This window comes from Triticum urartu, chromosome 6, assembly GCF_003073215.2.
Source record: "Triticum urartu cultivar G1812 chromosome 6, Tu2.1, whole genome shotgun sequence".
Classification (NCBI taxonomy): domain Eukaryota; kingdom Viridiplantae; phylum Streptophyta; class Magnoliopsida; order Poales; family Poaceae; genus Triticum; species Triticum urartu.
Genome location: NC_053027.1, coordinates 23,819,780 through 23,834,402, shown reverse-complemented (window position 1 = coordinate 23,834,402; position 14,623 = coordinate 23,819,780). Strand labels below are relative to the sequence as shown.

At 44.5% G+C, this 14,623-nt stretch overlaps 1 protein-coding gene across 1 annotated transcript; it reads left to right on the top strand.

The window, feature by feature from the left end:
* Window positions 1-6,040: 6,040 nt before the first annotated feature.
* LOC125516425 lies at window positions 6,041-7,935 on the top strand. The gene is made up of 2 exons (XM_048681875.1): window positions 6,041-7,286; window positions 7,895-7,935. Exons 1-2 carry the CDS (start codon window positions 6,041-6,043, stop codon window positions 7,933-7,935), a joined length of 1,287 nt encoding a protein of 428 aa, XP_048537832.1.
* The last annotated feature ends 6,688 nt before the right edge of the window (window positions 7,936-14,623 follow it).

Below are 14,623 nucleotides of genomic sequence, written 5' to 3'. Positions count from 1 at the left end.
ATCCATCTTGCCGTACCTGATATTTTTTCCAGCCAAAAGCACGAGCCAACAAGGAGCAAATGAGATAGTGTAGTACATGTAGTTCATGCATAACATGAAAACAACTCCAGATATACAGCCGGAGAGAACAACCACAGTTCGGCTAACCGAAATTCAATATGTCCCAATATCGTTACAGCAATGTGGTGGACACACTAGATACCAGACAATATATTTATATATGTCTCAACTGCTAACAATGATTATTTACCCTTCCATGGTTCCAACATTTATTTGCCATGGGTCTGATATTTGTAAACAAGACATAATCGAATTATTGTATTTTTTATATCAATCTTTTCAATTTTAACCACTTGGTCAGCACTCATGAGTTTGCTATGTTTATACCAATAGGACATATATATCTTAAAAGCATTATTTGATGTATTCTAACACCATTTTCTTTCTTTCGGGGATCAAACTGTCGAAGGCTGCTATTAAAAATAACCATCAGACTAGCCCATGTTGGTGTTCGTTGGCAGTCTTTTGAGGAGTGAAGTTTGAATAATTGGGGACATGATAAGTATAAGTTTGACATTATTTTATTTAGACACCCTTGAAATTCCCACGTTAATTATAATTTACGAGCCGTTTATCTGGTGGGACCTAAAACATACAGTGTAGATTAACTCCAGGTTCTATCTTTTTTTAACAAACTCCATGTTGACTTTTTTATTTAACAAACTCCACGTTCAATCTACGGAATACTCCACGTTCATTCTTTTTTTTCTAAGAAACTCCACATTTAATCTATAGGAAACTTCGCCACGTCCAATCTTTTTTCCTAACAAACCCCACGTCCAATCTATGGAAAACTCCTGACATTTTAGAGGTCCAACTGCCCAAGTGCATTTGGAGAGAAATCTAGGGACCATGCGTATCCATGGCGGCAGCAAAGATGGCATCCTGATTTGGACTGCTCTCGACTGCAAGTTTAGAAGTGCCGCCGCTCCATCTCCTGGTCGTTGCTGCTTTCAGTCTTGAGGAAGAAGGAAGGATCGCTGCCGTTTCTCCTAATGTCTCAGTCAAAAAGGCAAATAACCATCTCCTCTCCAAAATTTCTCATTCGAGCAATCTCTTTTCCTATTTTTTCGGATGCAATTGATTGATTTATGCAGCCCGTTTTGTGCCTGATTAGTGACTGCCTGGTAGCTGCGTGTACATGACCTATTTTGCATCTCAGTCGCGTGATTGTCGCCTCTTCTTTCTCCTGATGCGAGATCGTTGATTTGGAAGAGGAAAGAGTCAAAGAGCCGTGTTGTCAGGGCAGTGCCGATCAATGAGGACCTACATGGTGAGACACCTGTATTCTTAGCATTAGGTTCTCCAAGAGGCCATCTTCTTCTGGTGCGCTTTCTCAAGACAGTCAGACGGCTTAGCGAATCAGGAGCGTGTAGTGATCAAATTGCTCTTCATATGTAATTTGCCACATACACGTGTGTGTCTTCTAAAAGAATCCATCAATTGGCAAACTTCTGCTAAAGCTAACTATGTAGCCCACAAGGGGATCCATCTTGCCGTACCTGATATTTTTTTCAGCCAAAAGCACGAGCCAACAAGGAGCGGATGAGATAGTGTAGTACATGTAGTTCATGCATAACATGATTACAACTCCAGATATACAGCCGGAGAGAACAACCACAGTTCGGCTAACCGAAATTCAATATGTCCAAATATCGTTACAGCAATGTGGTGGACACACTAAGTACCGGACAATATATTTATATATGTCTCAACTGCTAACAGTGATTATTTACCCTTCCATGGCTCTAGTGTTTATTTGCCATGGGTCTAATATTTGTAAACAAGGCATAATCGAATTATTGTATTTTTTTATATCAATCTTTTCAATTTTAACTACTTGTTCAGCACTCATGAGTTTGCTATGTTTATACCAATAGGACATATATATCTTAAAAGCATTATTTGATGTATTCTAACACCATTTTCTTTCTTTCAGGGATCAAACTGTCGAAGGCTGCTATTAAAAATAACCATCAGACCAGCCCATGTTGGTGTCTGTTGGCAGTCTTTTGAGGAGTGAAGTTTGAATAATTGGGGACATGATAAGTATAAGTTTGACATTATTTTATTTTAACCAGTGTTTATTCCTTTCAAGGACGTAATGGTTGCAAGTCTATATGGATAACTAGGGGCATGATTAAGTACAGGCTTGCCATTTGATTGTTGCTTTGCTTTTTATGAACAGCCTATTGACAAGATAACTACGTGATTGTTGCGCTACTTAATGTTTATTTTGAAACTACATGTGTATTACCATCATTGCGGTTCATGCAAAGTAAGGAAGTTGCAGGAATGTTTTCTCAAGATTGATGTTACACAAGCAAGTTGTATGTGGCAGTGGTTACCCGTAGACCTTGCACATAGGCCTATTACAAAATATTTGACATGCACCATGATATCTTTTTATAGTTATTTCTATTTTTTTGTTTCACAAAGCCGTCGAGTATGATTTTGCTCACCAAGATATAATATTTGGATTTTTTTTCTACAATGGAATGATCAAGTTTGGAACATACATTTCTGCACACCTCAAATGATGTTTAATATATGGTAGAACAAAATGAAATAATTCACAAGATTGTTGAGATCAATGCTTCGTCCACTAATTAAAATTCAATGTGTGCAGATTAGTTGTTACAATAATTTACTAGGACATTTTTCACATGGTGTTTGCCCAAAAGTGGAATGTTTTGTTTGAACTATGTGCAAATTACGAGTTGGTTTGGCATCGACTGAACATCTTTTCTATCCTTACATAATCATAAAATCTTTTTATTTTTTGAAGTTATCATCAGATTTTAGATGGCATGGAGTAAGATATATAAAATGTTTTCTGTTTCTTTGTAACAACATTTCGAGTACCGTAGGAGCAAAGATCAGTTAGGCCAAGGCCACTATCCTCCATTAGGTTTCACTAATATTTAAGCAGTGCTTGCATATTTTCTTTCAATTCACTGCACCTCATTAGTCTACCAGCTTCAGACTACTCCTATGGTGGCCTTCAATAGATATGGCAACAATGTCAGCTAATCTTAGAGGTATATAGATATGTTTTTTCACGACCTTACTTATGTTTTTTTGTAGTAATTAGCAAATTGGGACTGCTTAATACACGACATCATGAACGATCTCGGTGTGACATGTGTACAGACGTATGCCGCTTGCTTGTCGAGTGCAGCTCGCTTTTGTTTGCTTATATAGAATTATTATATCCACCCACTTTCATGTATATGCATGATACCAGATGCATCCATTCAATATTAGTTTTACTTAGCATCTATTATATTTTGTAATGTCATACCCATACAAGATATTTGAGACTTTTTTTTTCAAAATTGATGTATGTTATTTGTTTGACATTATTCATATATGCCCTTTCTTACCAACATGTGAAGTGTGTGATGCATGTCGTCGGCGTTCACGTATTGCTCTCTATATATTTTTGAACAAATACAACATTGCCTTCTTTTTTCAGATTCTTATGAACCTTTAATCAATAAATAAAATGTTTGTGTACTTTTAACCATCATCTCAGTGGCTTAAGACATTTTTTTTATATTTAGCTATGCAATTAATTTCAGTTATTCTCTTAAATGATAATAAGCAAAAGGAAATTATAGTTCATACACAATTTTATATTTGGTTCATGTTAATTTTGTTAATATTAGCATTTTCATAATTAGAATGGCGCCCGTGCGAATGCACGGGTTGACGACTAGTACTATTAATTATTCACAAAGACCATACAAGGTGATACATCAATAAGACTGAAGCCACCATCTTGGCAACACTGTTGCTACTCCTATACCCTTGATGAAGGTGTGCTGAATGTCCGGGCCTAATACCAAACAGACATCGCAGGGAAGCCTAACATCCAAAACAGGGTGTCCCATCCAAGTCTCTACCTGGATTGGGTCCCACACCGGTCTGGCACACTTTCAGTGAGCACCGCATGCTGCATGGGCCATCTCCTCCATCTTCCTTCGCTCCATCCTCAGAGCAGAACTGATGCACCGACCTTGCCAGGCCTCTCTGCTATCGATGCCACCATGACGCCAGACAGCTTCCACCTCCTTCGCGAGTCCATCTCCGCGCATCAGACGCCGAGTCTCCACTGCGCCATGCCGCTGAGACCCACTGTCGATGATACGGTTGATGCCACACCGCTCCACCTACATGCCCTCTCGCGTCGACTCCGAACTAACAGAAACTCCACCACCCAGAGCAGTCCCCGGCCGACGCCTTCAGAAAGGAAGATGACACCAAAGTTCTATCGTCGCCCAAACAAAGGAACAGAGACTTTCGCCTGCGCTCATGGCAGAGGTGAGCGGCGTAGGATCCACTCCGAAGCCTCCAGGAAGGGAATCGACGCCGAGAGTGTCGACTTTGGTGCGGCCCCCATGCCGGCCTGGAGTTTCCCCCGGATCCATGCCCACCAGCCAGATCCGTCCAGACAGTATTGACGTCGATCGTAGTCGCTACCGTAGCTAGCATGAATCGGAGTAGATCGAGTCGGAGACGACGCCTCCCATGGAACTCTAGTCGGCCATCGATGGACCGCCGTAGCGCCGCCGCCTCCACGTCGCCCAAGCAGCCGTGGAAGGCCCACCATCTGCAACCGCGCGTGCCGCCCGCCAGGAAGGCCGCACCGCGCACCACCGATCGAGGCCGCTGCCCCGAGATCCCCGCGCCGCCCAAGGCACCGACGAGCAGATCTGAAATAGATCGACCACCGGACAACCTAGGAGCGCCCTGAACGGCCCCCACACGATCACCAGGGGTAGTCACGAGCATGTGGCCCCCTGAGTCCTCGCCGGCGCGCCCCACCGCCAACACGCTGCCGAACGCCACCCGCGCTAGATCCGGCCGCTGCGGGGAGGAGAGGTCCCGTTGCCGCTGACACCAACCGAGCTTTGCCCGACGACAGCAGGCAGGAAAAGTGGGAGAGGGAGTCGAGGGCTGGGCGGCGCTAGGGTTCCCCCTGGTCGCCACGTGGGGGTGACCCAGGGGAGAGGAGGGGACAGTAAAATGTAGTTGTAAAAGTATGACAACTCTCTCTGTTTTGGTTAACAATAGTTGCCGTGTCTAATTTATGGTAGTTGTCGCATGCAATCAAACCATAGTTGTCATGCGTGCTTACCTAGTTGTTATGTATGGTTAATCATAATTGTCATGTGTGTCTACCTAGTTGACACGTGCGCGCAACTGCAGTTGTCATCTACCAATGAATCATAGTTGCCATGTGTGTTTACCTAGTTGCCGCTTACGTACAACTGCAGTTGCCATCTATCACCGTATGAGCATCGTGTGGGCGAAGAGGCGCTCGCCCACACGCGCGTGGACTGGTTGGTGACTGTGTGGGCGGGAACCGGTTCGCCCACATGGCGCAGCTAGCAAACTGCGTGCTGCGGGTCGCGTGGGCGAGCGCTCTAACGCCCACACAACACGCTATGTCTACGTAGCACTCAAATTCCTTTAGGATCCGTGCAAAACAAAATCAAGATGGATCAAGGTGTGTGGGGGTGTGCAAATATGTCACATGTGTGGGCGTTATACCATTTGGATATTTTTATTTCAAAAATCGTTTCTTATACGTATGTAGTATGTAGTAGGAGAGGCTGGGCACGGATCACAAATGAATCGACTTTCCGAGCTACGAACAGACACATATTGAACGGAATCGAAACTAACTTCTCCTCTTTTTTGTAATCTATAACGCGCATATACGGACACGGAGTTCCAATCTTGCCGCTGTGTTCATCATATAGCAAAGTTCCAATCTCGCCCCCCTGTGCTGTGCCACACACGTCCCGCTTCCCGATCCGCCGACGCCCGACATCCACTCCGACCGCAGCAGCTCCGGGCGGCCGTGTCCAGCAGGCGGAGGGGTCGCACGGTTCCTCGCGTGCCAGGCTTCACGCGGCCAGGCTAGCTACTTGCGGGCAAAAAAGAGGAGGAAAACTCCAGCCGCCGCGCCATGTCAATCTCATCGCCGCTGGAGGATGAGGACCTCCTCCGGGAGATTTTCCTCCGGCTCCCTCCGCTGCCGTCAACCCTCTCCCGTGCCTCCCTCGTATGCACGCGCTGGCGCCGCATCCTCTCCGATCCCCGCTTCCTCCGCCGTTTCAGCAGACACCACCCGGAACCTCCTCTCTTGGGCTTCTTCAAAGGGTCTCGTCTCAGATATTCCGCCTTCACTCCCATCTTGGACCCGCCCGACCGCATCCCCGCCGAAAGCTTCTTTGTTCGGTTTCTTCACAGCTTGAGGAGACATCCTCCGTTGGGTTTCTCCAAAGGGTCTCTTGCCTTCACTTCCGTCTTCACTCCCGTCTTCGACCCGCCCAATCGCATCCCGGCCCAACGCTTGTTTGTGCCAGAGCACGGGGTGGATTGGGAATTACTTGGCTGCCGCCACGGCCTCGCCGTCATGCTCAGTGAGTCTCTGTGCGAGGTCTTCGTGTGGGATCCCCTCAACGGCCAGCAGCACCGCGTGCCTTTTCCACCAGAGCTCCATGACGTCAAAAGGGAGAGTTTCTGTTTGTGCAGCGCCACGGTGATGTGTGCTGACGATCAAGATGGGCATGTGCACCAGGATTGCTTCCTCAGCCCGGCCTTCAAATTGGTCTTGATCTGCACCAGTAGAGACTTGAAGACATCATTCTCTTGTGTCTATGAATCAGCGTCAGGTGTATGGGGGAATATTGTCTCAACGTCGACTACAGATATGGTTCTGACACTAAGGCCCGGCATCCTCATCGGGAGAACAGTTTACTGGTTGTTTCATGGACGCGAAATCCTTGCATTTGATACTGAAAGGCAGACCCTTTGTGTCATCGAGATTCCGGCAGAGGCCCAACATGTCAACAGCTGGTCCTTTCAGCTCCTACGGACAGATGACGATAGTGTTCTTGGCCTCGCCGTTAAGTCGGAACCGGGCATTCATATGTGGGAGGGCATTCATATATGGGAGAGGAAACTGAACTCTGATGGTCTTGCCGGATGGGTGCTTATGCAGAAAATCAATCAATTGGAGGGGATCTTTTCTTGCGCCTTCAGAAATGCAGAGATGGTGGGGTATGACGAGGAGTTTAATGTGATGATTCTGTCTACGTACAGTGGCGACTTCATGCTCCACCTTAAGTCGATGCAGATCAGATTAATTTCTAAAACGGATGGGTGGGCTCATACGGTTTACTTTCCCTACAGAATTTTCTACACTGCAGGTAGTACCTCTGTACCTCATTTGTAACAATTAAGATCAGTTCCAATTACTATTGATATGTGTTTGTTGTACTAGTGTTCATGTGATGTGAGTAATTGTGTACTCCATGTAAATAGTATAGTGAAACCATCTAATCTTTGAAAAATAGTTACTCTCGATTGGATTATTAAAGCTTGAGTTACGTTTTTTCACTCAATCTATCTCCTTACAAGACAATGTTTGTCTTATTTGTTCTTCATACTAATCATCAATTCATGGCGGCATGCACTTTTTCATCGGAAAATAATACTACTTCTTCAAATTCGAGCAATAACAAGTAAGGCTCAATTTGAGCAGACTGAGTTTTTCCAATTTGTTCATATTTTCTTTCAGCTATATTTGGCGTTAACCTGTACATAGTCTCTGCACTTGTGTTCTGTATGAATGTATTTTCTCTAAACTTCTAAGTAGTCCAAACATGTCTTGGTAAAGGAATATTATAATTATCTTTTCCACCTGACAGCGAATGTGGCTTCATGTACTGTACTTGTCAAAATAGTATACCATGCATTGTCATGATCCAACTTCTCCATGTTTTTTCATTGATTTATTGGGCTTCATCTGATATAGGCAGGGGAGTTGGGTGGAAATGGGTGGATCCAAATCTCTGAACACAAGAGATCTGCCGGTGTGCTATTTTGGTTGAACAGGTGAGGTCATTTCTATTTTTGCTATACGCATGTCTTTTTGTCATGGTTACATAATTAATAAGATGATGAATGATTTATTTTTCTTTATGTTACTGGTGTATTAAAATGATTAGTTTCTATCAAGTTCTTCATTTGTAAAAGGTGTGCCTTTGAGTTAGACCACTAGTTCTTAATAACTTGTTCATGATCTGAGTTGTGTTTGCATCATGAGTTGCTCTTGTCAACATGCTTACATGCATATTTTCCATATACATGTCCCACGAAGAGCCGGCCTTCTTTTAATATTGTTGCTTTTTTCTGGCTCATGTGCAGCTACTAGGTGTCGTTGTTGATCGCTCTCCTGTGGACGGTATCTTGCCTTGCCGTCCAGTATGCGGTTGTGCCCCTACTTCATAATGATCAAATTATGGCCGCCAGTGTTTTATTTCTTCGAGCTTCGTGAATGTTTCAGTTTTCTTAAATGCCATTATGTGTTTGGTGTCCTCACATTATTTTTTGTACCTCTTAATATTTACAACCATCCTGAGCATTTTTTGCTTCAACTATAATGTATAAAATAGTGGAAGTGCCTTTTTACACCGTATTCCCTTATTGTTCCTAATGTTCGAGGATGCATGCTTACCCACTGCAATTTTTAAACCGAATTCCCCGCATGAACAACATTGAACTAGTCTTGGATTACAAGGGATGGGGCTTCACTCGAAGCCAATGGTGATTAAATCCCTGTTGGGACAAACGCCTAAAAACCGAACATGACCCGAGGAAACTTTCACTTCCCAGAAATATAAAGGGCACTCTGCAAACGAAATAACTAAGAGAAAGAAACCACGCATAATAACACCTATAGTCGGGCTTCTCAAATGCCTGCTATATGTCCAGGCAGACGAACCGGTCAAGGACTGGTCACAATCACGTCCGCCACGTCAAACTGACATGCAAGGCCCACGTGGACACTTGTTGAAACCCGACAGTCTAGTGAGAACGGCACTCCAGTGTGCCGCCCAAGGGGACAAATTCATCTGTTTAACAGAGACGGTGCCCCCCCCCCAACACTAGCCGCGGCCCCATTTCCTTCCCCTCAACACTGCCACTCCACAACCGCTCGTAATTTGAAGCTCGCCGTTCGCCTGTAGTCATGGCCTACTAGCTGATCACCAACTACATAGTTCCCACTCTAGAGTGCCGGTTAGAGCTCCATGGAGATGTGGGCATGGCGTGCCGCTTGGATTGTAGCCGGCCTGCCTCCGGACTCGCCGGAGCAGGAGGAGGAGGGGTAGGACGTGAGCATGGAGCAGCATGCGCCGGATGCGGCCATGGAGGACGCGGTTTCGGAGGAGGAGGAATAGGAGGAAGCCAAGGCAGATGTAGCATCTTCGACTGCCATCTTTGGCATCGCCGACGCTTGAGAGACTTTGAGGTTGCCAGGTGGAGAAGGCGGCGAAGCAGCAGGCCATCCTTGACTCCATCCACTCGGAGGCGGAGTTGGAGGCAAACCTCCGCTACCTCCACGAGGCACGGGCGGAGGTCGGTGACGGGGCAGAAAGTCGTCAGTACCCTCGGTAGGGTGGCGATCGTGGTCGGAAGTACCAGAACGGGGACCGTCGGAAGAGTTTACCCATGTTCGAGCCTCCGTTAAGGAGTAATACCCTATGTCTTGCTTTGTGTTCATATTCATGGTGGGATACCTTGTGCCAGAGAGTACATTGGAGAGGACTACACTGGAGATGCACACTACCCCAGATGGCCAAAGAGACAGCGAGGCACCTTTGCTGGAGCCGATGGAGGGGCGCCAAATGCAGGAGCAAGATCAAGAAGGGGCATCAGAGATGGATGAGGACAACGATGATAGGAATGATTGATTGATGCCTGCTATTTGACTGATCTCTGGTGAAGGTTTCACCTGGCGCTTTGGAGAAACAGGGAAAAATGCGTGTTAATTGCGATCGCTCCATGTCTAGAGGATGTGAACTGTATGGTTTCCCTTCCCTCTTTCTCTCCTACTAGCGGTGCAGGAAGTGGTGAAGGCTTCTGTGGTTGGACCTGAGAACTTAGAGTTGAGGTTTAGTTGATGTTTTTTCTATTCTTCTATGTTTGCGCTTCGGACGCTTTTAAGGTCTTTTGTTCCGTTATATGATGAAAGTGGAACCCAATCCAATTTTAGATCGTATGGAAAAAGAAAAAGACACGAACATCCAAAGTTCCAATCTTATCGCTAAGTTCATATATAAGGCAGCTATGTGATCCCCTACCATGCATGTATTGCTAATGTATTCATGTGAGCAATCAATTGACTCTTTATACATGACAAATTAGCTGCATGAATCATGAGAAATGAATGCGTAGTCTAAGATGTATATGCCCATACGTAGCCTCTCCGTTAAAATTTTCACTTTCAGCAAATTTTGCCTCACTGTTGTGGCCAGCCTGAAGAAAAGGGGTTGGGGACACGTACGGATTGCTCATGAGGTAAAGTCCAGATCGAGTACGTTGAATTTTGACTTCAACATCTGCTATAGGTTCTGACATCACGTGCATAAGATTGATTTGAACAAAATGTCTGCATCCTCGAACCCTGTCATGCATAGTCATTTCATAGTGTGCGCAATGGACTGCCTATCGCCCACCATCGCAAAGCGACAGTCTCATTTGCGTGTGCAAAAGTGATTTTTAACCATATGGAAATGATTGTGCCCAAATACTTAAAAGTGCAGCTGCGCTTTCTGGTTGGCTTGAGCGCACGCGCTAAACGACGAGAGTCATAGACCACAGCTTCGCTAACCTTCCTCTCCGAAAAACGCCTAATCCTAATCACCTTTTCCTTGTCTCCGTCTGGCCCCAGTAGTGAGGTGGCGAAGAAGGAAGGGCGTCGGCATCGATGGTCGAAGGTCGAGGAGGAGGTGGTGGACCAGAGGAGATCGACTAGGTCCAGATTTTCCATGGCCGCAATCACCTATACCTCCAAGCTTGGCCACCTGCCATGGAGGTTCCTCGGCTCCGACCCTTGTTCCACAGAGCATCTCAAGATACCCTGCCTCTCTCTCTCCCCCTCTGTTCGCTTGGATTTGGCAGCCCTCACCTTGACTTCTGTCCCTATATAACCAGCACACATGATAGCGGATCCATGCGGCCATCCTTCTCACCTAGGAAGGAGGAGATCCATCAGCAGCAGCCCAGTTTCGTCTATCTCTTTCCTCATCCCTCCTCAATTCCTCAACTCACTGGTCAGTTTTGTGTGCTGCTGCTAGATCCCGAAGTCTGAGTTCAGCTTGCTAGATGAGATGAGTAATTATTGTCTACTAATTAAGTCGATTGATCCAAGGTGTTCATACTTCTCCGACAAAGTTGCCTGCAAAAATAACACAAGTTGTGAACCTATGTGTGTCTTGCTTTTTTTTTACTACTTCTAGAAAATGGAATCAGTGTTTTTACTTGGAGATTGTACTGCACCAAGATTATTATTATTTCACATTCTAGCTGCTTCACTTTTTAGAATTTGTTGCCTCAGTTATAAGTAAAGTTGCTTCAAATTTACAACCTGGAGTTGTTTTTTGGGAAAAGTCTATCAGGAAACCAGGGGTACCTGACTGTTCTTGCGCAAAAGCAAGCATCGTCTGAATGCAATTATTTGTTTTTTTACTACTTCTAAGAAATGACAATCAGTGTTTTTGCTTGTAGATTGTACTGATTTTTACCATCAGGATGTTTTTACCATTCTAGTTGCTTCACTTTTATGCCACAAGTAAGTGCTCTCATTCCCCATTTCCCTCCAACGATGAGGAAGCGATGGTTTCGGTGAGTTTGATGTGGTTTCTGCCGGGATTCACCATCAAGGGAGGCGACCACAGGCTCAAATAGGCGACGGAGAGATAAACCCTGCTCCCACTCTTCCCCGTGCTCAATTCAAAAAAAAATCGGACGTTTCGAGGGATGGCTTGGTTTCGTGGTGGCGTGGCCGCGGAGTCGAACAGGGGCATGATGGCGACTGGTATTGACCCGTGCGGCAGCCAAATCGAGACAAGCATTTCGACAATTTTTGTGGTCGGGGGGAGGGTGGGGTGGTTTGAAGGGTATGCGGGTAGGAGTGGCCGTTGTTCCTTTCTTCGCCGGAGTAGCGTTGTCATGGGGGTAGTGCTCAAGGGGAACGACGGTGGCGTGGGTTGTTTACTGATTCGCCAGGACCGGAGTTTGCTTAGTGGTTTTTGCATGGGGAGAGATTTTTGTGCCGGGAGGAGGTTGGGTGGGGGCAGGTCATGGTGGCGTCTCCAGAGCTGAGCACGGGCACGTCAGCGGTGGTGGCGACAGTAAACTAGAGTGAGAGACAAGGCGAGATAGTTGAAATACAAGAGTTATTGATAATGCGGCATGAGTTGCTTTCAACTTGAGTAGTAGTTGCTCAGATATTTGAAGTAAGGAGGGAGTTGATAAGGGGGTTGGGGTGGGATGGTTTTGAGCCAGATGAATATTGAAATTTTTACTGTTAGAGACCTGCTCCTAGTTGGATTAGAATTACTACTCACTAGTCACTGGAAATTGATCGATTTGCTAAATATCTCTAGTTAAGGCAACATGGGAGAGGTGTAACTACTCTGATGAAGAGATTTTCATGTATAGGCTTAGTGCCGAGCTGCAAAGGAGTAGCTCAACACATGAGTTGTGTATGCATGTGCTTGTGCTTATGTATGTACATCAACGTTTGTGAGAGGTTTGCAAAATGCCCATATTGGTTCATCTAGTTTTTTTTATGTATCAGCTGTTTGTCAGACAAATCAGAGCACACGTATTTTGTGATGTGCTCTGGAGCATATTTTTTATCATTGATTTTTATCAAAAACTCCCAAGATTTTTATTTATGTAACCAGCGGTGGTAGTGGGTGAAACCCATGACTATTGTTTATCAGCTTCTAATAGTTTTGAGAAGTTGCATAGGGTGGATTTCGGGGTGCACATCAGTTGCCCAAGTAGTGTACGCTAGTTGCCTACTTTTTTGTGTTTTTTCGCTCAATGTGTTTGCTTACTTTTTTGTGTTTCGTCCCTCATCATGTGTTTGGTTAAGGGGTGTATAGTTGTGTATGTATGCTTAACTTTTTGTCTTGTCGCTCATCATGTTTTTTCTTCTGTGTTCCCAGAATGAGGTGCAAAAGCAAAAAGGGTCGATGATGCCAATGATGAACGAGGTGAAACGACGGAGCAACATGGGGTACATGTGGGTTCTCAGATATCCTTTTTTCATTTTTGAGATACTTTTTTTTTGTTTTTACATATATCACACATGCTTCTTTCTGTTTGACATATTGTTGAGTTGATCGACAATAGTTGCATCGTACTATTGCCAGTGTTAGAGAGTATAGTGGCCCATGAATCACACTCTGGTTGCCAGTGTTAGAGAATATAGTTGCTTTTTTGTTTTAATTTACAACTTTTATTTTCTTCCCTGTCATTTCATGTTTGTGCATCCCCAAGTTATACATGTTTGTAAGGTTGGTTCCATCAAACGAGACACAATCATGATAAGCCAATGCATAAGTTTTCTGTGGTGGACCATTCATCGAAACTAAATTCTCACCCCCCCTCCTCATCCATTTTACACTTGAAAAGGAAATTTGGGGCTGCCTCCTTTAGCTGGTAAAAGTAACCACATCAGAGGCAAGTAACCACATCAAATAAAGCAACATGATACAAACCAGGTTTATTGCTCTTCATGTCATTATCTTTCAAACTAACTAGAAGCTTGGTCCGACGACCTGTCTTGAAACCCTGCATTATCCTCCCTTTGAAAATAGCAACACAAAAAGGGGCCAATAAGGATAGTGCAACTTTCAACCAAAATAGAGCAACTGTAGGCCATAAATCACAAAGCAACAAAAACACATACAAAAAAGATTCCAGAGTTGCCCTTCACAATTCGGATCCCTTTTTTAATGCACAAGTTTTGGAAGATAACATAGTTGTCCACAATTAACCATACAATTGCCTAAAACCATGTATCAAGTTGCCCAATCCTCATGAGCATAAACATTATCAAGACCATGTTTTGGCCAATATCTAAAGGTTTAGATACCTTTCAATTAAGTTTGTGTCATAGAGTTGCGTCAAGAATTTCTTCTCCTTGGTTAGGATTCTTATTGCGATTTGTAAATGCATGGCGAATGATTGTAGACGGAGGGGTGAAATTGGTCATGGTGACATAACTAAAACCAGGGGATCAAGTTTTTTTGAACCCCTCCAAAAACAAACATGAGTATGTTCTTTATCCTTTTTTAGGTATAGTTGCCTAAAACCATGTATCTAGTTACCCAATCCACATGAATAGAAAAATTACCGGTACCATATTTTTGCCAATATGTAAAGGTTTTAGATACCTTTCAATTAAGTTTGTGGCACAGAGGTGCGTTAAGAATTTCTTCTCCTCGGGTGGTTTCCCTTGGTGCGATTGTAAATACTTGGCAAGTGATCGTAGAGGGGGGGGGGTGGAGCTGGTCATGGGGACATAACTAAAACCAGGGATTAAGTTTTCTTCTGTGAACCCCTCAAAAAACGAGCATGTGTATGTTCTTTATTTTTTTTCTCAAGTGTCATAGTTGCCCACAGTCAAGCATACTCTTGGCTAAAACCATGTATCCAGTTGCTAAATCCTCATGAATAGACACAT